Raw genomic sequence first — 27,050 nt, 5'->3', positions numbered from 1 at the left:
CACATGTCCCAAACCATCTTAGTAAACTAAATTGCCCCTTCTCCTTGATGTGCTCTCTTGATGGCAGTTTGACCTCACCACGGCAGTCAACCCAACAATTTCTACTGCAACCATTTCCTTATATCTACTGCATACTCATCCACACAACATGGACTGCGGTATAAACACCAAAATAGATCCTGGGAAAGCAGCAGAGAGCCAGGTAACCATGGAGGAGGTGCTGTTTTGTGCAGACAGTTCTCTGCCTTAAGTCTGAGCATCCATATGGCTTGGGACTGCTCTGAACACCACACTGGCAGGCAAGCCTGAAACTCCTGCCAGCTGGCTTGGATGCAAGGGATCATGGCACGTTTGAACAGAAAAGCGTGATAAGAACAAGCATGGCTTTGTTCTGCCTGATGTTCTGAAAAGCAGGGCAGCCCTGCCACAGGAGGAGGCAGATGTGACAGGCCTCAGCACTGAGCTGGCAGAGCATGTGGCTCCAGCGACTGGTACACCTGGGCAGCCTCAGCACCCCCTACACCCAGGGCGTAGGCTCGGGTGCATCTGCTCGTGCCCACGGCTATCCCAGGGCACTGCTGTCCTCATTCTTCCCCTTCCCGGTGGCAAGCCCTGGAGAGCAGTGTTTCTCCCCGAGGGGGATGCTTGGAAATACTGGGTTACAAGGACTGAGGGATCACTCCTGGGCAGAGGCCAGGGATGCCAGGTGCTCTGAAGGGCATGAGACGGTCTTGCACAATGAGAAGCCATCCTGTCCGTGATGCCAATATGGCTGTCATTGAAAACTGGTCCTATGAGGACAAGAGTCACAAACTCAAATGCCTGTGAAAACCAGGCAGGTATCCTAAGGGTGAGACAGCCTTCCTATAAAGGTCTTTTGAATTGTGTTCTTTTGACACAGACACGTTTTGTTGGCATTTGAATCACACAGGAGTGTTTTCTGTGACCTAATTCTACAAAGAAATATACTCTTGCACAGTTTATGTCCTGGAAATACTCAGCCTTCTTACCCTGAGCCACAGATGAGGGATTTCCATGGGTGGCAATTTCTTCCTCTGCAGCCGTTTGTGACTTTTGCGGCAGGTGTTCACAAAGGTAAAAGAAGTGGTGGAGACAGAGAGGTAGTTACTGTATCATAAATGACTCAGGCATCACAAATTTCAAGGGGGGACTCAGAGGGGTTTGATTTGGGAGAGAAAAGGCTTGCTATTGTGAAGATGCAAAAAAAATTACCCTTTCTTACCATGTCCCTGCTCTTCACCCCAAGTGCAAAGGCTGGGAAAGAGCACTGTTTTCCCAGCATCCCTCCTGATCGACTTAACCCTCTACAAGGCTTACATTTCCGAAGCCGCCACAGAAGGACACAGAAAGCTCTTTGTCCAGCACTGGCTGCCTCAGGCACTGACATTTCAGGGAGAGGGCCTCCCTTAAGTTTCAGAGAGAGCCCCAGGGTGCAACCCCAGGCTCTGGACAGTTCTGCTCTTTGTCCATGACAGGGCCACCCACACGTTTTACAGGATAGAAACAGCAAAGAAAGCTGTGAAACCGGGCAGGCAACTTCAAGAATCACACATACTTAAACACCAAAGTTCCACATGGACCCGGGAGCACCCCAAATTACCAGGTCCCCAGGAAGGGTGTAGGACAAGATGGCCATGTTGAAACCAAGTCATCCCTCATACTTCTTGCAAGGAAAATCCACCAGTAACCTCGCAGCCCTGGGGAACATGTCCTTTGTAGCCTGAATTCTACAGGAAACACGTTTCCTTCCATTTGCAGCAAAACGTGCAGCCACTATTGCTCCACTGTTGGAAATGCATCTAACCATCTTAACAAAGGCCTGCTGAGCAGCAGCAAAGATTTTACATGGGGATCTTAAAAAAAATTCTTTCTTTTAAAGGTTGGAGAGGCATATCAAGAATTATTTCTCTATCAAGGCAGAAAGTACATATGGTTTCATTAGAACAGTCGGGTGCCAGGGCATGGCCTTCACTAGGACCCAGGATGGGAAACAGAGAGGGCCTGGAGGACCTTCGCAGATGGGTTAAAAACAAACCCAGTGGCTGCTGCACCTCATGGTCCCAAGACGGCTGCCGCAGCTCCCAGGGCAAGCGCAACTTCAACCCCGTGGGGGACATTCAAAGATACAGGAGGACAGGATCACTGGAGCAGGAATCAGCCAGGGGCATAGGGGGTAGGGCCTGGCAGACCTGAGCCCCAGGTACTCGTAACATGGAAACAGGTGTCACTGAGGGACCGTTATACCATTGGAACCACAAACTGGTACCACCTACACCCAGACCATCCAGTGAAGAGAAAACTTTCAGTGTGACTGAACTTGTGGTAGGAAGAGATGCACGGAAGGATGCCCGATGGAAATGGGATTCTGATGGAAGCCTGTGACCCACTGCTACGTCTACAAATGTGGGGCATCATTTGGCTGGAGAGTAAAGCATGGGAGGCTTTCAGCAAAAGATGAGTCTGCAGATGTGGGCGAGAGTGGATGATAAAAAGGCCTCGGAGGGCTTAGAACCTCACCCCCCCATTCTGAGAGAAATCTTCTGCATATGTGGATGTTTTATTGCCCTTGTCTAGCTTGGATTAACACATAGTCTACAGGCACACACCTGATCATCTACAATTGCTCTCTTACAACACTAAACTATGTTTTCTACCTTTATCTTGTATCTACCTACCACTTCAGCATTTTATTAAAAATAATAATAATAAAGAGAGAAATGTGGTATCCACATATAAATCAAATATAAAAATCAAATGAGTATTCATATTTGAACTGACTGTTTATAGTTCATAATGCATGAGCAAAACCGAAGGTTTCTGTGATGGCTGCCCTTGTACTATTCACCATGTAAGAACTTATTCACTATGTAAGAATTTGTTCTCCATGTAAGAACTTGTTTGTTATGCCTCAGAAGATTGGAGACTGACGAAAATTAGGCTTGGGGTGGATTAATGATTGTGCATTGAGTATTGACTCCCCTATACAGAATTTTATTGTTGTTAACAACCATTTGATCAATAAATATGAGAGATGCCTCATTAAAAAAAAAAAAAAAGTACACACTTCCAATGGTAAAATAATAAGTAACCGGGATGTAATGAATATAGTCAAGATATTGTCACAGCTTGGTATGGTGATAGCTGGTACCCAGAATTGTCATGTATATAAATGTTGAATCACTATGTTGTACACTAATATGTTGAAACTAATGCAATGTAATACCGTGTGTCAACTACCCCTTCAATAAAAAAATAATTATCTACAAAAAAAAGGCCTCAGAGGATCATCTAAGTTGGGGTTTCACCCTGTGGGTGTGGAGGGAACCAAGGAATGAATGAATAAATTTAAACAGAAAACAAGCCACGATACTGGTTGGTTTGACCTAGCACAGTACCTGGTCCAGAGTTGGGAAGCAAGAAATACTAGGTTCAATCCCTGAAATTGCCGACAGTCAACAGTTCTGACCTATAACAATGACAATGGCAAACAAAATACATGTGAGTTAATGCAAGTAAGAGACAAATAGGCGATGTCTACCATTTTAAAGGACCCCAAAGTGAAGAGACCAGGAGGACTGATCAGAAAAGGGGTGGCTGTGTGTGCTGGGCCATCTCCAGCCCCCTGGCTCTCCCAAGGCACCTCACCCCTTCCCCAGGCTCTGGTCCTGACTGAGCGCTGAGGAGCCCTGACTGTTGATGCAGGCAGACGTGCCTGTGCAAATCCAGATCCAGGCATCAGGCCTCCTGGACACTTCCACCTGGATTTCTCATGGTCTAAAACCAAGCCTCAGCCTTAGATTTCAGCTCACCCCAGAAAACGACTCTCCACCACACTGGGAGCTGTGCTAGGTGCTGGCTGGTAAGCACAACAGATACTCTTCAGCTTCCGGCCCGCTGTCTACCCTTCTGCTCAGGCCAGAAGCGCTGACTAGTCCTCTCCATCCTCCTCACTCACCTCCAGTTCATTACTCCCTCATCTCAATGTGGGTACCTCAGACCCACCCTCTTTTCCTCATCTCTCCTGACATTTAAACTCGTATTTGGCTGCAAGTAATAGAAAGTTGGCTAACTGCAGTGTAATCACAGAGGTAAAAACCACTGCACAAAACAAGAGGTCTAGAGGTGGGTGGCTGCATACAGATTAGGTGGCCCAGTGACGACACAGCTCTGGATGGGCCGGCCTGGGATGGACAGCCTTTCCCTCATGGTCCCAAGATGGCTGCCGCAGCTCCCAGCAGAATCGTCACACAGTAAATCTTTCTCTGAAGCTCCCAGCAGGCCCTCCCTTAGGTTTCCCTGGCCACATGTGGTTCTATGACCAATGCTGCAAGGCAGGCTGGACAAGTGATTTTCTGGCCAAACAAATGGACTGTCATGACTGGATTCACTCTCTGAGGGTGGGCACACAGGCGAGCGACATATGAAAAGGGGCATGGCTGTTAGGCAGAGCTGGCAGGACCTTCCACATGAGCCATCATCTTAGAACAATTCCTTCCACTCCTGCACCCCACCCCCCTTAAAAGTAAATCAGCTCATGTCATTCTGCCTGAGGCTTTTTAACAATGAACCACTGTACAGGGAAAAATAAACAGTTCCCCACAGAGCAGGACAAGGCCTCAGGGGGTGTGGCCCTGCCTCCTTCTCAGATTTACTTCTCACCACCTGGCTCCTTTCTGTCCCTCAAATGCAGCAAGCTTTTCTTTGCCGCAGAGTCTTAGGAAGGGGCCATTTCTCCCAGAACATTCTTTCCTAAGACCTTAACACGGGTGACCCCTTCTCACACTTCAGGTGTTAGCCCTCATGTGACTTTGTCAGAAAGCCCGTTAGCAGGCTCCCTAGCACTCTGACTAGCACTTTGTCCTCATGGACCTTAGCGATTTATAGCCCACACCTATTTACACAAGCAGGCTCCCCAATGAGAATGTGATTGTTCTGAAGGAAGAAGTCTTATCTGGCTTGCACACCACAGTAACCAGGGTATTGCACTCAAAGCCTGAGGTGTAGCAGGTGCAAATGAGCACTGCTGAATTCATGATTCATTAATCAGTGAATAAACAAACTGGTCCTCAAAAGACGGACTGGCCCGAGGAGAAGAGGAAGGCTCAAGGGTGACTGTGGATAGGGTACTTCCTGCAAAGGCGAGGCCCAGGACGCTGGCTGGACTGAAATGGAGGTCTGGTTGTGAGAGACAAGAAACCACTGAACAGATAAGGCAGGCAAAGGTGCGGCACCCTGGCCATGCTCGCTGTGTCCCTGTAGAGCCCTTTCTCTCTCTCATGTTTGCACAGGGTGGACCTCAGCTGCAGTGAGGCTCTACTCAGTGGCGAGGTGGGTCCGCCTGGGGATCAGAGGGAAGGAGCAGGCTGCTCCCTAGCCCCTCGGCCTCCCCTTCCCACCTGCCTGCAGGAAGATGGGGCCCCTGAGGTGAGCTCATCACCCACAACTTGGCCTGCCCCTCCGAGGGAGGCCTCACCCTCCAGCCCTGCCCGTGAGGGCTGCAGGAGGAGAAGGAAAGTAACTCCTGGGAGGCACCTCAGGGAGTGAGGGGGTAATTCTTGTGTGAAACATTCAGGGACATTCAGGGCTCCTTCATCAGCAGAAGCTGTGACAGACACTGGGTCCAGGCCTGGGCGGGGAAGGTGGCTATTGTACGTGAGCCCTCGAGACTCCAACTCGGCAGGTCAATGTTTATTCCAGAGGTGATAAGGAGCCAACCGAGTTTTAAGTCCTGTGTAGCCCAACAGCTTGAGAATAGGATGCGACAGATTATTCCAGGCTCTCAAAACACGTTCCCTCCCAAATACCTCTCCCCACCCATTCCCAGTGTCGACCCAAGAGGTGAATGTGGGCCCAGCCTCCCAGGCTCACTGGTTTATGTTCCACCCTCCTCCGCTGCCCTGACATGTGCATCCTGAGGCTGCTCTCCCTCCTGAGCCCTGCCTGAGGAACCTCCGCCATCCTCTCGGTTCACAGCACACTGACGCTCCCACGGCAGCTTTTTCTCTAGGAAGTGCACAGCCTGGCCTGTTTACAGGATACCAGCTTCGTATGTGCAAGGGTGCTCCCTGGGTTGAGAACCACAGCAAGGAGCTCCGCAAAACTGAACAGGCCCCAGGCTCCGGGCCTTGGTCCACATAGCCCACTCTGTGTTGACGGCACAGAACCACATGATGTCCCAGAGATGGCCACCCAAAGGCCACACATGCTGCTGAAACTGCTAACCTCCAAGAGACCCGGAGACCCAAGCTCAAAGCTCCCTCCCCCTGTGCAAATGCACACGGCTTCTGTTGAAGAGCATTCAGGAAACATGAGGAAAATTGTTTTGCGGTGGTAGCATGAGGAGCTGCCATGAGGAGGTGCATGCAGGACTGACAGAAGGCTCAAAGTGGCTGCCGGGCCAGTATGAGATGCCCAGCTTGGGGAGACATGTCTGTGTTGCCCCCTGACCAGAACAAGGCAGACAGGCTGGCAGGTCCATCATTCAGCCTCAAGGGCTTCAGCTCACTCTGCTCCACACCACCAACCATGCAGAGTCCAGTGTGGGTAAAACGGTAATATTTGCAGAATATCTTGCCAGGTCTTAGTGCATCTGCATATCAACAGGTGTTCCTCAGGGGTGGATAGAAGTTCATGTCCATATCAATGGGTAATTACCTGGGTAACCAGGGCTTATCTGAACCTGAAAGGTGAGGGGGAGGGCTGGTTTTGCTTCTTCTGGAGCAAGACAGACAGACAGCCCCGGACTGCAGTTTGTAAGCAATAAGTGGATTTTAAACTTTATTTCTCCCTTTGACTGAGAAATTCATTGCTTATATTGAACACCTCCAGACACAGGCATTTTCTCTCTGTCTGGTGATCCAAACAGGCGACCATCACCCCGACTCCCAGCAGCTAGGAGACAAGAATGGTCTGCGGGGAGGAGAAGGGATACGTCCCGGCAAGGTGAGTTTGGAAGGCAGCTCCCCTTTCCTCCCAGAGCAGAGAACTCCACTGGCAACAAAAGGAATCGCGGAGTTGGAAACCTTGCCCATCTGAGCACAGATGGAGAGCCTGCACATCAGGGGGGCAAGGGGGTAAGGGGATAGGGTAGGGGGACGATTAATCCAAAGCAGTCTTTAAGATAAATACTTCCACTGGGGTAATTTAAGGGCTTTCATTATTTCGAGCATTGTGTTATGTTATAGCCTATGTTGCTTTATATTCTGAACTCATGCCATTTATCAAAGACAATAAAATCCCAAAGGCACAACTATGTATCATCAGATAATCCAATGGAAAGTTTAATAGAGGCTTCAGTGTAATGCCTCTTGGCAATGACCCCTACATCTAACTCTCTGGCTGATTCTCATTTCATTAAAGACATTTCCCAGTGTGCCTAAACGACTTCCTTCGTAAGCCGGCCACTGGAAGTGCGCAGACGGTAAGCCTGCTTACAGGAAGGACTGGCAGCCCTCATGCACTGGGCTGGCCAAGGTGGGAGAAGAGGACCTGGCCAGTTACTGACAGAGACCTTGCTCCCTTCTCCAAGGACCGTCTGTAATCAAAACATAATTTTCTAAGTGTTTCACCAGCTGATTTCTTAGTTCAGATTAGAAGGCTTTCTCCAGAACTGACTTTTCACAGTGAGTAATTTCCCGGCCTGCCCAAGGCTTTCGCAGGGCAGGAGGTGTTTGGAATCATTTGCTTTGCTGATCAGCTGCTGGCTTTTCCTGAACTCATGAAATCTTGTCCAAAAGGGTCTTCTATGTCTGCGGCTTTCTTCTGAGCTTTGAGCGTACATTTTCTGGCCTTAGATTCATCCATGATTATATTATGTAATTTTATAGTGATCCCCTGGAGAGCTAAATAATGTGTAGTAATTCCACATCATTTTTCTTCTTTTGAGTCTAAATTTGGGCTGAGCACAGACCAGGAATAAATCTTTGGCATTGTTTTCCTTTCTTAGTCTGCCTAAGTCCTGAACCTTCATTTTACTTATAAATTATCCTTACTCTGGAGCTTAATAGATTAACACAAATGAACCAAGGAGACCTCAGCTTCACACAGATTGTCTTAATAGTCAAGACTTGTTTTCCCTCAGCTGAAGTAATGAAGAAATTAACTCTCGAATGAGACAGGCAGAAAAACTGGGTTGGGCTGGGGATGCCCGGCCAGAGGCAGTCCCAGATTTCACTACAAATCTCAGACAGTAAATTTTCTTTAACAGAGCCAGCATAGGCCCAGACTAGCACAGAAAGCCAGTCCCTCCAGGTGGGACCCCTGCCTGCAGAGTCAGGGTAGGAGGCTTAGCTTCCTCTTTGCAGCTGCCTCCCCATCCCCCAACCCACATCATCTCCCCAGGGGCAGAGGTGATGTTCAAGTCCTGATGTGGACACATCCATGAGCTTTGGAAGCCTGGGGCTGGGTCTGAGAGGGCGTGAAAAGAGTGCCAGATACGGACCAACAGTCTGGAATTCCTAGACCAACATCAACTCATGCAGAGAAGTTGTATGCATTCCCAGTAAGCCTGTTTTCTTCTTAATCAAAAACACGTTGGTGGCACACAGACGCTCCATCTGCTGTTCCCTGCCCTGCTCAAACTGGGAAACCCTGTGCAGCGGTGGAGGTGGGCCATGGCAGAAGGTGTCAGACTCCATCACCAGAACTGGGTGTTCCTCTTGCTGCCCACCTGAAAAGTCCCCTGCCCCTGCCCCTCCCCACCCCCAGCCTGCTTCCGGACCAGCTGTGCCACGGAGGGATTGGGCATCCCCTGCCTGCAGACCGCACACCCTGGCCCTCTCACTGCCCTCGCCGCCCAGCGCTCATGTTCTCACTCACCTTGCCAGCCACACTGGCTTCTGCCTTGCACTTGCTGTCACTGGCCCTGGCATGCTCTTCCCCTGACATCTCCATGGCTCCCTCTGTCCCTTCCTTCAGGTCTTTGTCCAATACCGTCCCCCCGGCGGGGCAGAAGCAGCCTCTCGGCTGCCTCCCCAGGTATCACTCCCCAGCAGTGCCTGTTTACTGCATCCATCTCATTTCTCCCTCACAATCCTGGTATGCAAAACACCATTTCACTTGCATTTTAAGATCTATGCTTGCAGCAGCACCTATTCATTCAATTGTCCTGCGTCTCACAGGTAGAAAGGCCACCTCAGGTCCCACCCCCCAGGAGGAATGCCATTCTTAATCTCCAAGGCCTGCTGCCTGATTCATTTCTTAAAAGTGGAGTAGCTAACTATGCAATTAACAATTGCTTCAATCTGAAGCTCCTATACCCATTGCACAGAGGATATGGTATGAAGACATACAGATGATTAACACACTGGGAAATTATATTGGTCATCCTTTTTTAAGATGGCAAACGGGAGTCATAAATGGAATTGAAAACTGCTGAGCCCTTAATCTCTCCAAACACCACTACAAATCTACTTGTTCAACAAACTGGTTTTCATTCATGCATGCATTAAACATGCTGGTGCAGGGAATACAACAGGGGGACATGGAGACACAGAAGTGCCTTCTTCGGGTTTGCATTCTTGCTACAGAGGCCGTCAGTCACCAGATAAACATGCAGTGCTGGGGAGTGATACCTGGGGAGGCAGTGGAGAGGCCACTTCTGCCCTGCTGGGGAGATGCTATTTGGACAAAGACCTGAAGGAAGGGACAGAGGGAGCCATGGAGACGTCAGGGGGAGAGCATGGTAGGCCTGACGACAGCAAGTGCAAGGCCCTTAGATGGAGGCAAGCTTGGCAAGGGAGGAACAAGGCAGAGGCCAGTGTGGCTGGCAGGGTGAGCGAGAGCATGAACCCTGGGCAGTGAGGGCAGCGAGAGTGCTGAGGGCCACCAGTGATGGAGGCCTGCAGGTCTGTGGATTTTATCCATAGCACTGGATGATTTTGAGCAAGGAATGAACATGATCTGTGATTTAACAGTAACCCTCTGGTTAACATGTACGAATGAGCTGCCCAGGAGGCCACTGTGGAGGCCCAGGAGACCCAGCAATGAGGGTGATGGAGGCCTGAACCACAGGGGAAACAGCAGGTGTGCTTAAAAGAGGTCTGATTAAGAGTATATTTTGAAGGCAGCATGGGCAGGAATTACTGGTGGATTAGAAGTATCAGGCACCTTCTGACACAGAGACCTTACAACGGCCAGTCGCCCTCTAGAAATAGCTCATAAGAATCACAGCCACCACTTTCCACGAGGCAGGCTGGCACTGTGCCAAACGCTTTACCTTTGTTTCACACACTGATAATACCGCCAGGCGTGCAGCAGCCCCACCATGGCTGAAAGGTCAAGGTAATAAGGCTGAGGTCACACGCTGGTTAGGGGCAGAGCCAGCCTGCCTCTAGAGCCCCTTCTGCTCCGTGACCTGCCCCTTGGCATTAGGCACAATCCCTGCATTTCCAGCTCCTTCCAACTTTCACCACACAGACTATGCAGATCTGGGCATGGAAGAAAAGGATTTCTTGGCCTCAAACAGTCACTGTCTTGTTGATTTCTTTTCCAAAATGAAAACCTCTTGGGGTCCCCACTTTATTCAAAACTTATGTTTACTTTAGCAGTTGGAGCTCTGTGACAACAGAAATGCGGCCACGAGCCCCTAAAGCCAGTCCCCTCACCCCGCCTCTCCAGGGACCCTTCCGTTTAATGGGCAGCTCAGCAAGGGGGAGCGGAGCATGCCAGCCCGCTGCTCCCGAGGCAGCCCCTCCAGCCCAGGCACAGCTGTTTGGTCCCTTTGATTCTGTAACCATGGGGTACAGGAGACAACAGACAGTATCTGGAATATTATGAAACTGAAAAAGACAAAGCAGGGGGGATTTGAGAGAGGAAGCATAAAGTTGAAATGGCTTTTTCACACACACACAAAAAAACTCACTAATCATTTTCTTGGGAAAAAAAACCTGAAATGCTGTTGGAACAGGGAAAGGGGCCCGGTGCAAGCAGCACCTTTCATCAATTTGAGAAGGCGCGACAGCCCCTCGGTGAGACAGGAGCACAGGCTGGCCTGCCCGCAGTGGTGTGGCCCGGATCCCACTTGCCAGAAGAGCCGCACCTAGGACCTGTTCTGGGAAGGAAGGTGGTGGCACTGACAGTGAGGAGGGGTGCCCACAGTGCTGCACCCCCAGTTACTTTCCTGAGCTTGCAAAGGTCCCCATGCCGCCTCCCACACTCCACATGTACGTGCACACATGCCACACGTATGTGGCCAGAAGAATTAAGTTCTTCCAGGTCTCTGATACCACCCAGGCTTAGACCAGTGTAGTTCTCAAACTTGAGCGTGCTCCAGAACCCCCCAAGAACTTGTGAAAACAGACTGCACAGCGCTTCTGATGCAGGAGAGCTTAGATGGGCCCGAGAATGTGATTTCCCAGCTCGGCCCCTGGCGATGTGATGCTGTGGCCCGGGATCGCCCTTTGAGAACCATTTTAGCATCGAGTGTGTCTTTCCCCAAACAGCACCACCGAGGACCTGCAGGGTCCTCTTCACACACGTGGTCAGCGGGAGGCACTGAAACAAGGACACCCAGCCAGCGCTGGAGCATTTGATGTGTGTTTTAGTCCCTCCACCTCCAGTATCACACTTCCTTCCCACAACCACCACACGAGCAGGAATTACTCTTATTCCCATTTTCCAGGTTAGGAAACTAAGAGGACAAGCATTGCCCAGGGGTCCACAGTTAGAAGCTGGGCTGGGATTTGAACCAGGCAGGGGATGACCGGAGGCTGCACAGGAAACCTCCACTCCTTTCCACCCTGGACTCAAATCCAAACTTGGGAGCCAGGCTCCCCAGGGCTTCCCAGGACCCCACGACCCTGCCTCAGAACAGCTTACACCTCTGGCATAAGCACAAGAGGGGTGTCAGGCTGGCCTACATTCACCTGCTGCACAACTTTGGGTGAGAGATAGTCTTGGTTTCTTCACCTGTAAATTGGAACCTGGACCTTTGGCATGAGGGCCCAGCACAGTGCCTGGCAGGTGGGAGGCCTTCTGTAAACATCAGGCCCTGCAGAAGGAAAGCAAAGGTGGAGTGGGCCCAGGGCACACCCACTTGTCCCCGCTGTGGGACAGCTGCCCACCCTGGGGACCCTTCCTATGTATGCTCTTTGATATTCATATCAGTGGCACAGTTAATCTCAACGCTTCTAGAAGCCCTGACCTGCCAAAGGCAGAGCAGGCAGAGAGTCTGCCTTCCAAACGTCACCCTTCCAGTGGAGTCCTGGCCACCCCAGCTATAATTTAAGTCCCACCCCATCAACTTCCCATCCCCCCTCTGTGATTTTCCTCTTTATCACTGACTTCTGTTCCTACTCTGGGGTTTACCTACTGACGGTACATATCATCCCTTTCTCCAAGAGTCAGCTCCACAAAGGCAGGGACCTTTGTGTTGTACATCAAGTGTCCCGGGGCTGGTGTAGCACAGGCACACAGTAGGCACTCAGTGAATATTTGCCCATGCGCATGCTGGGAAAGCACAATGTCCACAAGGACAAAGGCCTAATGGGAAAGCAGTGCTGTGATGAAGTCAGGGAAAAGAAGAAAATATTGGAAAAACATGATGGACAATTTCTTCTTGTAGAAAGAGGAAAGCAAATGGGCACAGATCTGGCAGGATAAAATAGGAGTTAAAGCTCCAGACTTTACAGGGTGCTAGTTTGATGCCAGCCATCATTCATTCTGGGTATAACTGGAGACAAGAAATGTAGCCTTCTGGAGCCCATTTCCCCATCTGCTAAAAAGAATAAAAACATGTCCCTTAAACAGTTATTGAAAGGAGAGCTACAGTTAAGAGAAAAGACTGAAAGTGAACTGTTGGGGTCCAGTCCTGGCTCTACCACTGACACGCTATGTAGCTTTTGGGCAAGTTACTTACCTCTCTGGACCTCAGTTTCCCCACATGTAAAACAAAGCTCATAGCAGCACTTCCTCATAGAATTGTGAGGATTAAATGAATTAAAAACATGAAGTATCTCACACTGACATTCTCAACACACGGAAGCCAACTCCATCAACACCCGAGAAGCCAAGCCAAGGAGTGGACTGGTACCATTCTGTTGATGAGTGACCGCTGTGCAGATAGCGTAGAAGGCTCCCCGGAAAGCAATGCTCTTCAACTTTCCAAGGCTAAGTTCAAAGAAGACTTGGATCTTGGTGCTTCTCCCAGTGAGACGCTAAGCTGCCTGGATGCCTGCTATGGACTGCATGTGTGTATCCCCCCAAAATCCACTTGTTGAGGCCTTAACCCATGGGGTGGCATCAGGAGAGGGGGCCTATGGGGAGGCGATCAGATTTAGATGAGTCATGGGGGTGGAGTCCCCAGGATGGGATTAGTGTCCTTATAAGAAGGGGAATTGCTCACTCTATCTCCACCATGTGAGGACACAGAGTTTTGTACAAGCCAGGAAGCTGGATCTCACAAGACACCAAATCGGCTGGCACCTCAATCTGGAACTTCCCAGCCTCTAGAACGATGAAAAATAAATGTCTGTTGTTTAAGCCTCCCAGTAGAATATTTTGTTACAGCGGCCCAAGGTGATGAAGACAATAGTCTCCACAAACAGGAGATAGTAAGGGAGCAGGAAGAGCAGGAAGAAGCTACCCTCTGTGGTAGGGAGTGGAGAAGGGGCCTCACCCAGCCCTGAAGGAGGGAGCCCCAGGGCAGCACTCTAGACCCGCAGAGGCTGGCATCCCATCTACTTGTGGATATCTACCTAGCCACCAGGCTCCTCAGCTTGCCTAGTGTGATCAGAGTGAGGTCTGGGCACTGAGAGGGAGGATCCATGGGGCTGAGAGGAGCACAGACGAGGACAGGTGGCTCTTACATAGTTGATTTGACAAAGAAATCAGACGTGAATCTCAACAGGACCTCACAAGCCTCAGAGTGGAGACAGCAAATTCCCTGGGGAGATGTGCCCCACCCTCAGGCTCCGCCCTCCCCCACAGCTAGCCAATGGAGGAGGAGGTGGTCTCCAAGTTAAAGCTGTCACTGGATGTCTCTCTTCCCCTCAATTGTAGCAAAGCCAGGGTACGTCCAACCCCAAAGTTCTAGGCCAACCTGGATCACCAATGACCCTGCTCCACTCACTCTCGGGTCAGGAAAATGCCAGGGGTGGCTGGTCCAGGTGTAATAGGACTCCTTCCTGCAGCCATCTGGGCCTGGGACTGGCTGGGGGCCCTTGGTCAAGGCTAGGGAGGTGCTGGTCCTCACCTGGACCAGAGCTGGGTCTGGCAACACGGGGCCCCGTTGTCCTGGGTTAGTACTGTTCTCAAGGGGCAGCAATCTCTGTGCCTCTTCTCCCTCCTCAGCCCTAAATACCTTCAACGATGGAAGGAATTTTCCCCAAGATCACAGTGCAGTCTGAAGAAAACGCCACCCCAAAATACACTGCTTTGCACAAGGATGACTTTGAGCTGAAGGCAGCTGAGAAGCAGCAGATGCAAGAAAAGCTCTCTGCCCTCCCGCCATCTGCCGAACGGCAGGACATAAATCTGTGAAGGTGTTTCCGCAGTCCCCTCTACAGAAGTCAATGACCCAAAGATGGCACTAGAGGAATCTATATAAAAAAACCTTTCTTAAAATAGCCCTATCTGCCATTAGATCCCCCATATATTTAGTTCCTACAATTTGCTACCCATAAAACTCAGTCCTTTCCCTTTGGCCAGTCACTTCTCTAAAAATGTATTGTCCCATTTTAAGATGCTATATAAGCCTAAATTTTAACTAACCACGTCAGTTATTTATCACGAAGACTCCCATGTGTATGCGCCATGCATGTGCTAATAAGCCTCTGTTTGCTTTTGTCTTGTTAGTTTGTCATTTGTCATCAGATTTACAGGGGCCCAGCCAATGAACCTAAGACAGAAAAAAAATGAGTTAAGTTTTCCTCCCCTTCAAGTCTAAGACTGCTTCTTAATTCTTCACTAAAAATGGCTCAAGATTCTGGACTCTGCCCTGCAGGTGGCTGCCAAACCTGCTCTTTCAGCCTGAACCTGGAGAGGGGAAGGTACCATTGTTCTCAGTCCCCACAGAGATAGACGTGTTCACTGCCCTGGGACCTCAAGGGCAGAGCCTTACAGTCACTCAGGTTTGGGGATTTCTAATCCTCGGAGGGTAAGTACTGTAGTAAACAAAACTCCAAACCTCAGGGTCTCCACAAGCTTTACTTCTCACTCACATACATCCAATGTTTCAGGGCCCACAGCTGCTGGCTCCCAGGTGACCTCGGCCAGTCAGCCTTGAGCACCATTCAGGGAGGTTTGTAGGCCAGGCCTGGAAATACTGCACATCACTTGTATTCTCATTCCTGCTGCCAGGAAGGTGGGAAATTTAATCATCCAGGGAAAAAAATTAGTGTAGATATCAGCTGTCAGCCTTTCTAATATATAATACCCTGGACCATGACTCAGTGCTTTTCCAACCATGACTCAGCCAATTCCTAAACGGGACTTATCTGTTTCCAATGCATCAATGAAACCCCCTCCCCTACAATAGCACTTACCCAGAATTTCTGATCCATGTCATCTATGCCAGTGATTTCAAAGGCTGTTTGAACCCAAACCCTAAAAACAGCTGGGCCCAGATCTGGTCTCTGTGCAAAGAACAGACCAACAGGCTGGCCTGACATGACAGCCTCTCCCTTTCCCAAAGCACTCCTAATGTCTTAAGTTGCATATCTGTAGAAACAGGTTCAAAACTCAAGAGCCAACTTTCACCTTCATATAGGAGAGTGGGGGTTCCACAGGAGCCTGGTGAACTGCCTGAAATATGCAAGCAACAAACCAACTTTCTCCTCCAAATTACAGTTCTGCACCTAGAGGGCTGCACACGTCCTGACCCTGTGGTTACTTCTGAGCACCACATGGCTTGCGTGTGACCAACCCCAGCTCTGCGGAGCATGGTCCAACAGCTGAGCAGTCACTGGGAGAATGAACTCGGCTTGACTCTAACATAGTGATTTTAATGCCAGAAGCAGATGAGGATGGCCCGCAGTCCAAAAATATCTGCAGGTACTTCACGAAGTCTCAGTGCCTGCCTGGTCCAGTCTGGCCCTGGAACGCAAGCCAAAGCAGTACAGCCGAGCAACGGAAAAACAAACTTGCAGAGGGCCGAACCCCTACTTGCATCTCTCTACGAACATTAAAAAGCTAATTCAACCCCCAGCAATGCTTCTTACAGTGCCCTCTCCTGTCTTCCCTCTGTTCTCTTAACCCCAGAGCCTCTCCCAGCTGCCTGGTTCTCCACCCCCTCCTTCCCCACCCTGGCCCATGCCCCACCCCAGCTCCCTGCATCACCTGCACCTGCCTTCCTAGGAGGGAATTGAGGAACCCCTGCTCTGGGAATTATACTTCTCTCATCCTGACCATTTTTCTTGGAAGAAATCATTATGAAGAAGTACTAGTGCATAAAATTAACTTTGCTCACCCCATTTAAAAAAAATATGTGGTAAAGTATATATAACATAAAATTTGCCATTTTAACCATTTTTAAGTACACCATTCTATAGCATTAAATAGATTCACATTGTTGTGCAACCCTCACCATCATCCATCTTTGAAGTGTTCTCATCTTCCCAAGCTGAAACTCTGCACCCACTAACTCTTTATTCTCCCTGCCCCCCGACCCCTGGCAACAGCCACCATTCTACCCTCTGTCTCTCTGAATCTAACTATGCCAAGGGCCTCATGTATGTGGAATCATACAGTATTTATCTTCTTGTAACTGGCTTATTTCACTCAGCATAATGTCTTCAAGTTTTATCCATATTATAGCATGCGTCAGAATCCCCTTTCTCTTTAAAGACTGAATAATTTTCCATATAACTGCATATCACAGTTTGCTTACCCATTCATCCATCAAAGGACACTTGGGTTGCTTCCACATTTTGGCTACTGTGAATAATCCCACTATGAACATGGGTGTACACATATCTCTTCAAGTCCCATTTCTTTTGGTTATAGACCTCGTATTGGAATTCATGGATCATATTCTTAGTTTTTGAGGAACCACGATATTGTTTTCTAAGGCAGATACATCATTACATTCCTAGCAGTATACAGGGTTCCCATTTCCCCACATGCTGCCAATACTTATTATTTTCTGCAGGTTTTGTTTTTTAGGGTTTTTGTTGTTGTTGCAGGGGGGGAAAAACAGCCATCCTAATGGGTGTGATGGATCATCTTATTTAACCTTCACAATAATTTTGGGTATTATCATCCCCATTTTACGAATGAGAAAACCGTGCTGGAGGTATCATGTGACTCACACAAGGACAGTAGTGGAAGCGGCGCTCGCCCCCAGGTCCACCTGCAGGGGTCAGTGCTCAGACCACCAACCCTCGCCATGCTCGCCATGTGCGAGCCCGTGAGGATGGTCAGGTTCACTGTGGAGATGCTGGGCCCCTGCAGGGGCTGAGCGGGACCAGGGCCAGGGCCACAGTGCAGGAAGCCGTAGTGGGTGTGCCCCTCTGGCGCCTGCCTCACGCCAGGCAGGGCAGCAGCCCGTGTTCTCACTGCAGCCACTGCAGAGGGACCCGGCCCCACCTCTCCGGCACGGTGCTCAGGCTCCCAACAACCGGGCGGCACACAGGCTCTAAGAGCACTTACACAGAAGAGTGCTCACCTCATAAATCCACGTTTCCTGCTCGTGATTCTTCCGCCCATTGGAGAAGGGTTTTTTTTGGTTTCTAAAAGGGTCAGGAGTGACTCAGGGCTGCACGACTGGAATAAGAGATGTAGTAATCTCACCACCCCCACCTGGCCTCCTAGGTGGTGGAGGTAATGAGATGAAGCATCTCACTTCATTCCAACTCATCAGAAAGCACTCCTTTGGCTGTGAGGAACGGAAATAGAGAACAAGGGAGGCAGTGCTTAATCAGAGGGCAGCAGGCTGTGGTCCGGCACCAACATCACCAACATTGCCAACACTGCGTGCAGGTTGAGGACTACCTGATTGGAAGGGTATCTATTTCAGAGGTCCCTTGTGAGCCACTGGGGACATGCTAACCAGTGGCACTGTGAAATGACACTCTCCTAAGGCACCCACTCTGACCTAAATGCCGAAGTGGGCCCCAAATCTGACACTTGAAGAACCACAGCTGGAAACCCCACAGGGGCCAGTGCTTGCCCAAATGGTCTGAACCCTTGTTAGATGTGTACACATTTGATTCCCAAAATTGAAACCTTTCATAAACCTCTCAAAAAATCACAGAACATGGTTAAGAGCATAATTACAAATACCAATATAACTTCTGGAAACAGATAAATCTGCTGAAGACCTCCAGTTGCCTGATTTGGAGCAACTCATAAGTCACTGAATGTTAAGCCTTCTTTGTAAGCTTCTCAGAGGGGATGCAGAGTGAATAAGTCTGAAAGGAAGCAGCATGCATGGTGCCCAATCAGAGATGGGCGGTAAGACGGAAGACTGACACGCAGAACTTGGTCACTCAATGGGGTGATTCCCCTCGGAGGCAATCGTCCGAGACTACTTCCAACAAACAATCTTAAAGAAAATTGAACCTTGACTTCTGTAAGGCCACAAGGGATAACAAAAGGAAGCAAAATGAACAGGAATGTCCTCAGAAAAAGGAAACTCAATCTTAGTCTTATTAGTAACACTTTCGTATTTTTACCTCAGAGTAACTTTCAGCCTCGTTCAGCAAAGAGAACCGAGAACATCTGCCTCTGCAATTCAAAACCACCAACCCTGAAGGAAGACTTACCAACACCATGAAAATACAAACGAATGTGTGCCTGCTTGTCTGGGCACCAGGACAGAATGAGCAGATGGCCCTGCAGGGTGACAGAGCTGGGGGGATCGAGTGCAGCCAGACGGCTACATCAGATGTCTGCTGTTATACAAAGTGGCCTGACTTTATTGCCTGAGCCCTAAGTTACGACGTGACAAAGCCTGCAACTTCTCTTCCTCCTTCCATCAATAAAATCTCAGAGAGGCAGCGTTAACACACCCAGTACTGCTCCCCTCCTTCTCCCCAGCTCCCCAGCACCTTTTCCTCCCCTGGCCTCACAGCAGGTGGGCCTGAAGCAGACACTTCATTCCCAAAGACCTGCGTCCTGGTCAGTGATGTTTCTCCCTCACTTCCTCCCACACGGACCCACACAGGGATGGGCTCTTCCTACCCAAGTGCGGGAACAGCCACGGGTCCCTTGGGCCAGAGGAGGAGGGCCCCAGTGCACAGACCAGGCTCGGAAGCCCTGGGCAACATCTCCTTGAGAGGCTGCCCGCACCAACCCAGACAGGCCGGAGGTGTGTGTGTCGGGAGGGGTTGTGCACAGGTCAGCAAAGGCCCCCAGGGGTCTAGCCTCTTCCATCTAGGAAAGCTTCCTCATCAGGATGGTGGCAGGAAAGCAAATCACACAGGATAAAGCAATGCAAGAGGATGCTCAGACCCCACAAATTCAAGGTCTGAAGCGGACCACCCAGTTAGGGGGCAGCTGTTTCTGTAAGGGATAAAGCCTGTTTTTCCAGACGCCTCTGCCATAAGAGCTGCCTCTTCTCCTTTGTGTGTCCTCCTCCCAGATGGAGATCAGCAGAACCCTGCAGTGTCACCCCTTCTCCTTCCACAGTGACCCAAGAGACCATCAGCAGAGCTGGAGATGGAGGGAGGATCCATCGAGTGTGATTTTTTTTAAAGCACCTTCATTCATCTGTGCAGTCAAGCCTCTGCCCAGTGTACAGGAGCTTGGCAAGGCCTCTCCCCCTTGGGGGTCAGGACCACCTTAGAATCAAGACCAGGGAAGCCCCCCTCTTGCCAATGATAGTAGAACCCCTGTAATGTGCACAGGTGGTAAGCCTGGGATATGTTGGTTTCTCATATTTCAACCTTTACTAAGCAGTCAGGGGTGTAGTGGACATTGGCCATTCTAGATGACCCAGCACCCATCCTTCCCCTAGCTAAAGCACCTTGACCCCCAGTGGGAACCCCCCACATGCACTGCTGTTGGAGGTACTGCTGCCTCCCCTATGGAAGCCCAAAAGGTCAAAGCCTCCCTCACCCCCTTTCAGGTGGAAGTGGGGAGGGACAGGCCATGTGACTGAAGGTAGGACTTGGAACTGGGAGCTGGTGACAGGCAGCTGACCGGGGGGACAGATGGGGTCCATTCCCCACAGGCCCTGCCTGCAGCCTCAGCTTCCAGGGCTACCTGGGATGCTGGCTGTGTTTCAACCAGGACCTCCAGCCTCGTGGGCAACCCCTGTTTGATAAATGCCCTTTTGTTTATTCCTCCCAATCAGGCATCTGGTCTGAAGAAAGGGGCTGATGCACATTGGACAGTGTAAAGGAAAAGTATTTTTCATAGAAACCCAAATTCCACTTTGTGCCTCAGGGTTCTTCAAAGGAAGCATTCAAATTTAACTTTGAAATCTATTTTAAGCTATTTTAAAAACAGTAATTAGAATTTTCAGTAGTAAGTTACTTTTGGGGGCATATTGTCTGGGAGGGGGCATGAGGGAACCTTTGGGGAGTGGGGCTGATAACATTCCATGTTCGATCTGAACACTGCTATCTGGAGGGCAGGCATATGATTGCACAACAATGTGGGTGTGCTTAATGCCACTGAATGCACACTTACAAATGGTTAAGATGGTACATTTTACATTATATACATTACCACCATTAGAAAAATAGATTAAAACAGAATTCAAATGCTGCTTTAGAACTATATCAATAAATACAAGATAAACTAAAGTGTGTATGTAGGCCTTAATTCAAAATCCATCAAGATCTATACTCTTTATGTAAGTTACACCACAATTAAAACAAGAAAGCAAAACCAACCATCATTATATACTAAATGTTAAAACAGTGACAATCCCCAAGCTGTCCTAGTTTCTCAAGGCACCAGATTATCTCATTTTCTGCAGAACTCAGGGTATAGCCCCTCCTGCTAGGGCTGGATCCTGAGATTTGAAGGCAGCTGTTCAAAATCTCTTAGCCTTGGCAACCACATAGCTAGGTGACTCAGATTATTTTTCTACCCTGTGGAATCAAAAAAAAAAAAAAAAACTGGAGGCTGGAATGACAAGATGATAGAGATGGGATACAGAGAGCTGGTAGCCAGGGCTTAGGGGAAGACAGGGAGGGAGCAGGTGATTCTGCAGGGACAGCCCAAGGGAGCTGCTTGGAGGTGCCACACCAGCCCTGTTCCTCGCTGTCCTGGCGGTGGGATAAACTTACACATGTGATAAAAAGTCATAGAACTATATGTAAAACATACCCAGACGTGAGTTTACACAAAAAGCAGTGAAACCGGAGGACGACCTGTAGTCCAATTGATTGTACTGTGCCAATCAAGTCCCTGGTTTCGGAAATACACTGTAGTTACCTAAGATGTCACTATCAGAGGAAGCTGGGTGATAGGTACAAGAGATCTCTCTGTAATATTTTGGCAGTTTTCAACTATTTATAATTATTTCAAAATGGAAAGTTTAAAAAGTACAGAAGTTGGATGAGAACGTCATAAAACTGACATAACCCCAGCTCTCAAATGTTCATGTTCACTGGGATCACCCATCGCTCTCACTGATGGACTTGAGACAATGGACAAGTAAATCATGACACATTAAAACAAGTGTGTACTAGTAAAAAACAATGCAGGTTTCCTTTTTTTTTTAAAAAAGGAAGGGATTCAGTTTCTTTGTAAAAGCTAAAAATCACTGAGATGTGGGAAAGAACACGCAGTAGAGAAGCAGGAGATGGGGCTAATTCAGCCCCGAGCTGACCCACCGTCCTGTAGAGAATCATTATACCTGGCCCATGCAAGTAAAAGACTTTTGGTTTAGGAAATGTGGGGGCCACACAGGACATAAGATTTCCCCAGCAGGACGAGGCAGAGCGCCAAATGACTAGTGTTATGGACTGAATCACGTCCCCTAAAGTTTATATGTTGAAGTGCTGACCCCTAATGTGAATGTATTCACACAGAGGGCCTTTAAAAAGGTTATTAAGGTTAAATAAGGTCCTAAGAGCTGACTGGTGCCCATATAAGAAGAGGAGATTAAGAAACAGACATGCACAGTGGAAAGACCACGTGAGGACACAGAGAAGACGGCTGTTTGCAAACCAAGGAGAGAGGCCTCAGGAGAAACCGACCCTGCTGACATCTTGACCTTGGACTTCCAGCCTCCAGAACTGTGAGACAATAAATGCCTGCTGTTTAAGCCTCCCAGTCTATGGTATTTTGTTAGCTCCAGCAAATGAATACTAAGCAGTATGGTGATGTGGTTTAGAAAAGGGAGGATAGCAACAGGGAGTCTAAAATACAGAACCTAATCAGTTATGGCTACATCCTCAAAATAAAAGCCAGCTATAAATCATAGGAAAGAAAACCATGTGATTATGTGCATGCTGTTCAGAAATGCTGAAGTTCCTTCATCTGCATGCATGCATGCATCCATCCATTTACTCACTCATTCCTTCATTCAGTCAACAAACAGCAGTGAATGAGCCTCTCAAACCCTGTGTCAAGTGCTGACAGACACACAGGTCAAGGGCAGAGCTTGGCTGTGTCTAGTGCAGCATTTTCCAGAACAGGCATTATGGTGGACCACCGTCTCCACAGGGAGCAGGAAATGCACAGGGCAGAGGCCCTTCCTGCGCAGAAGCGCAGATGCTATGAAAGCTGACCAGTGAACAGTGGGAAGGAACAGCCACTCCTCGGGACATGGCATGCCTCCAGCTCTGCAAAGGACTTGTCTTCTACAGCCCCAGCTGGACTCAGACATGTGTCAGCCATCCCTCTCCTGAAGCCTATTTCACATTGCATTTGTCTAGGAATTCCATTATGGAATTATATAATGCCCCAAATAATGATGCCTGGGTTAGTTGGTTAGTTTTTGACACTTGGCTCTCATATGCTTAGAGGAGTGATAAATACATAAAAATCATTTTGTAAATTCTAAAATGGGATGTAAATGCTATCATTATACTAGATTTTGACCTTGTAAGTCACCTGGTCCAAGATGATCACTTTATGTATTACGGAGACTTATCCAAGGCCACTTGGCTCATACATGGCAAAGCCAGAGCAAAGGCTCCGGGCTACCCACTGCTAGGACTCCACAGGAAGCGCAGGTTTTTAACATTTGAATTCCGCAGTAATATATATTCTTCAATCCTATTCCATTTTCCTTCTATTTTTCTAACAATTCTAGGCACATTCAAATCAAAATTTTGCTTTCAGCAGTATGATGTTTCAACCTCCCGGTAAACAAAGCTTTAGGCTGCAGCAGACCAAACTGGACACCCTGTCGGTGTTTCCTCTGCTAACTGAGCACTCTATTCCCACGGTCCCAGACAGGTGCTGACGTGAAACCTATGAAGAGTCAAGAGCAAGCTGGGAATAACTGAGACAGGAGGGAAAGGAAAAAGGCAAGAGAAGGGAAAGGTGCAGGCAACAGAGAAGGCAGAGGAGGGAGGGGAGGGGAAGAAGGGAAATGTCCTTCACCAGCACTGTGTCACTCTCAGGACCGTGTGACCAGGAAGTGGCAAGCCTGCAGCCGACGCTCCTGGAGGAGGGCAGTCTCACAGCCACACAGTCACGCTCTGCCTCACAGGACGCAGGTAAAGATCACCTTCTGTCTCATGGCAACCGTGTGACTCATTGTGGTCCCCCTTCTGCACTGGGGACCAAGGGGCTCAGAGCCAAATGCACCCCAACGACAGCCACGTGGCTCCTCCCTTGGTTTAACTTCCATATCTTCCTGATTAACCCTTTGACTAGATGCTTTCTGCCATAAGCAGCCTTAACATGTTTTAGGGGTGAAAAAAAAGAAGTAAAATAAAGTCCGAGAACCAAATCACAAGAAAACAAGGCAACAGAAAAAGCAGAGCTTGTTCGAGGACAGGACCTCCAGGTTATCTCAGGGTCCGTCAGCCCCTTAAATTATTACTTAACTCTGAACTTACCAACGGTGTCGCATGGTTCATCCTTGTGTACACAGAAATCTGTCCTAAAAAACAAAAGGACAATGTCAGGTGTAAGCAGCACCCCTAAGGATGGGAGAAGACGCCGTCAGCGGACCTCGGTTAGTCATCCTTCCCATAGTGATTTTATCACCTTAGCTGTCACAGGTTACAGTAAAGAAAACTAATTAGCAGCATTTGCCACAAGCAACCCATTCACGTTTCCAACCGGGAGGCCCAGTTACCCCACATTAGGCCCTCGTTTCAGCGCTGCACTATTCCATACAGAACACTCAGTGGCTGGAAGGCCTCCTGCCAAGAGCTGAGCAAGTTTTAGAAGATGTTTGCAAATCATGTATCAGTGACAATTATTAGTCAATACCATCAAACTACAGTGACTTCCCCAAGCTGCCCTACATAGGCAGCAACTTGTTTTACATGCTGCAATAACCATGTACCGCTTATATGAGAAGACAACACAAGTTTTCTAAAAGTCACATTTACAGCTCACTGCAGTCCGCCAAGTGTGAAGCCATGGACACACAGAAAACTTGCTCAACACCTGGTCCAGCTGAGGTTCTGCAAGTGCAAAGTTCTCACTCGGGCCACTCATGTGTGACACGAGGTGTCTGAGCCCTTCTATTCTAGAATCAAAGCATCCATTCCCATGTCTCCTTCCCAAGTTCCCACAGTCAGGAGCTGACCAGGTCACTGTCTAGGGCAGTGTCCTTCCTGGTGCTGGATTAGAAGAGCAGTGGCCTGGCCCCTCCCTAGGGTCCAATGCTTATCTTCTCACTGGGATCCCTGGGGGGCTGATAGACAGCACCCACTGACCTGCAGTTCTCTGAACTCACCCAGGCATGGCTTCAGAGTTAAAAGTACATTCCGAAGCCATGCCACTGGCCCACTCAGACCCACAGATTCCAGAGCTGTAGGTTTAAAAGATTCCATTTGGGGTTCTGATGTACAGAATTCCCAGGCCAGACCCACTGCCTCAGGCCAAGTTCCCACCAGGTGCCCTGGACATCCTACAAGCCCAGAGAGGGTAGGACACATGGCTGGGTGTGACAGCTCTGATGGTGTGGCCCTGAAACCAGCCAGAGACAGTGAGGAGAGAAAGTGGGGCAGTACCGTCAGCAGCTCACCTGGGGTCTGCTTGCTGCAAGCGTCTCCTTTCTTTCCATAGCAAGCATATTTATTTTGGTCAATTCTAAAATACTTTTAACAGAGGGGAGAAGGAGGCCTTCAATACCCCCACACATTTCACAACCCGATTTCAAAACCAAGGGAGCCTCTGGGGAAATAGAAAGAGAATAACCAGAGGAGCTGAGAAAGGAAGTCTTGTGACTTGATTTTTTCTCAAAGACAACCTTTTAGAAGACGAATTAACAGGCCATAGAGGGTGGCAAGGAAGCAGCAACGATTGGAATGTGTTCACTGGGCCAGGATCTATCTAACCTCAACTCAACATTCTTGATCTGATGCCTTCCCACTGGGGTAGTTCAGACATCACACCTGCTGACGCAAAGCCCAGGCTGGCCCAGGACCTGGCTCTGGGGTTTCCCAGGGTGAGCACTTGGACAGGTTGAAAGTTTCATCCCTTTGCCTCACCTGAACAAAGGAGAAAGGGCACCTGACCATCAGTCCCACAAAAGAGAGCAAAGCAGAACCGCTACTCCCAGGTGCTATCTTGGAGAAAGCCAGCCCTGCGGGCTGACAGGGGCGTGTGCGCTCTCTCAGCTCATGGCTGCCCTGAAGGCAGTCTCAAAGGGTGTGTGGTCCGCTCACAGTGGGCCCAGCTCAGTTAGAGGCCTGGTTTGGAAGGGTCAAAGTTTTAATTTTCACTCTCCTTCCTGCTCAAGGTCCTTTCCCAGAAAAGGAAAAGTAAGCCACCTGCCTGCAGGGGCAGCTTCCTCTCCAGGTAATCCTGCTTCCGCTGCAAACCCAGGCCCCACCCCCACGTAGGGGCTGCCGGGTTCAACTGGGGAATGCAAAAAAACAACGAGGGTCCCAAGGCCGCTCACCAGTCTAAGTCCACACCCCACTGTTTGTTCCTGAAGAGCAGGAAGGCTGTGTGGACCAAGGCGACAGGGCAGTCTCCTGGGGGTGTGAGCACCACACTCAGAACCCCCCAGCTCCCGGCCTGGTTTCACACTCTGTTGCTGCTGCCTTGAAACAATTTTTGAACATGGGGTCCCACATGTGCACTCTGTCCTGGGCCCAGCAAGTTATATGTAACCAACAACCTGGTCACAGTTGGGGCTTAGTAAATACTGGCTGCTTTATTACATGACTGACCTACATTTCTGGACCACGTGCAACATGCTGTGCAAGCTCACCATTGGCCTCATCTTCCCCAGTGGTTGGAGACCTAGAAAATCGTGATGCTGTGATCCACAGACACTCACCGAGCGCTCACCATGAGCAAGGCCTGCAGGACGCCCCCTTAGTCAAAAGGCCCGAGCAAAGACCGTTCCCGGGGAGCTGGATGGAGTCCCACGGGAGGGGAGGGCCAGGGGCAGCTGGCGGTGACCGGGGGCTTGAGCTCCAAGCTGGCCCTGTGTGTCTGCTCTGGTGTTTCCCATGAGCACAGACCTGGGTTTGGGCAGAAATCCCACCTTCCTGGCTTTCTGGGAGAGATTCAGAGGCAAAGGTCAAGTGGCATGAGGCACTGAAGCCCCCCGGACCCCTGTCCTCCACATGGGCCCCCCTGTGGGCCCCAGACTCAGAGGTGCTTCCTAGCCCCAAAGTTGCAACTGTTGGAAATTCAGCTTCTGCTGCTCTGGCTCAGCAGCTTCTGCTGGGCGTGATGTCATGCTCGCATCTCTGCGGGGGGCCACCTGTAGGGTTGGTGGGCGTCCAGGAGAACTCGCTTTTGGGCTCAGCCATAGCCCATGAGAGAAAAAAAATAAGAAAAGAGAAGAAACTCGCAGATCGGCGAGTCCCAGTTCCAGGACCCAGCGACACCAGCCCTTAAACACTGCCTGGCCTACACAGCCTGCAATTAGACCCTCGGCTCGTATTACTCTGGGAGGACGGGACTGCTTGCTTCTCAATAGCAGCAGCTGTCTCTCACCCAATTTCCATGCGAAAACATCAGCCTATTATTAGCCCATCCTGAGAACT

General features: G+C 49.5%; 1 protein-coding gene and 1 long non-coding RNA gene across 7 annotated transcripts in view; both read right to left on the bottom strand.

Annotated features, from left to right (window-relative positions):
* Positions 1-27,050, bottom strand: part of ADAMTS17 (ADAM metallopeptidase with thrombospondin type 1 motif 17) — a 317,548-nt gene that overhangs the window by 211,645 nt on the left and 78,853 nt on the right. For all 6 annotated transcript variants that reach the window (XM_057494727.1, XM_036878662.2, XM_036878663.2 and 3 more), the window contains exon 7: positions 23,928-23,971. In XM_057494727.1, coding sequence (XP_057350710.1) covers positions 23,928-23,971 — 44 coding nt within the window. The remainder of the gene's footprint in view (positions 1-23,927; positions 23,972-27,050) is intronic.
* LOC130681475 (uncharacterized) lies at positions 6,878-16,192 on the bottom strand. The gene is made up of 3 exons (XR_008994654.1): positions 11,929-16,192; positions 10,253-10,799; positions 6,878-7,011 (listed from the first exon to the last, which is right to left on the bottom strand). It is a non-coding gene; the product is annotated as an uncharacterized LOC130681475 (long non-coding RNA).

Source organism: Manis pentadactyla, chromosome 18 (genome assembly GCF_030020395.1).
Source record: "Manis pentadactyla isolate mManPen7 chromosome 18, mManPen7.hap1, whole genome shotgun sequence".
NCBI lineage: Eukaryota > Metazoa > Chordata > Mammalia > Pholidota > Manidae > Manis > Manis pentadactyla.
The sequence above is the reverse complement of the archived record's forward strand: the minus strand, read 5'-3'. Positions and strand labels throughout refer to the sequence as shown.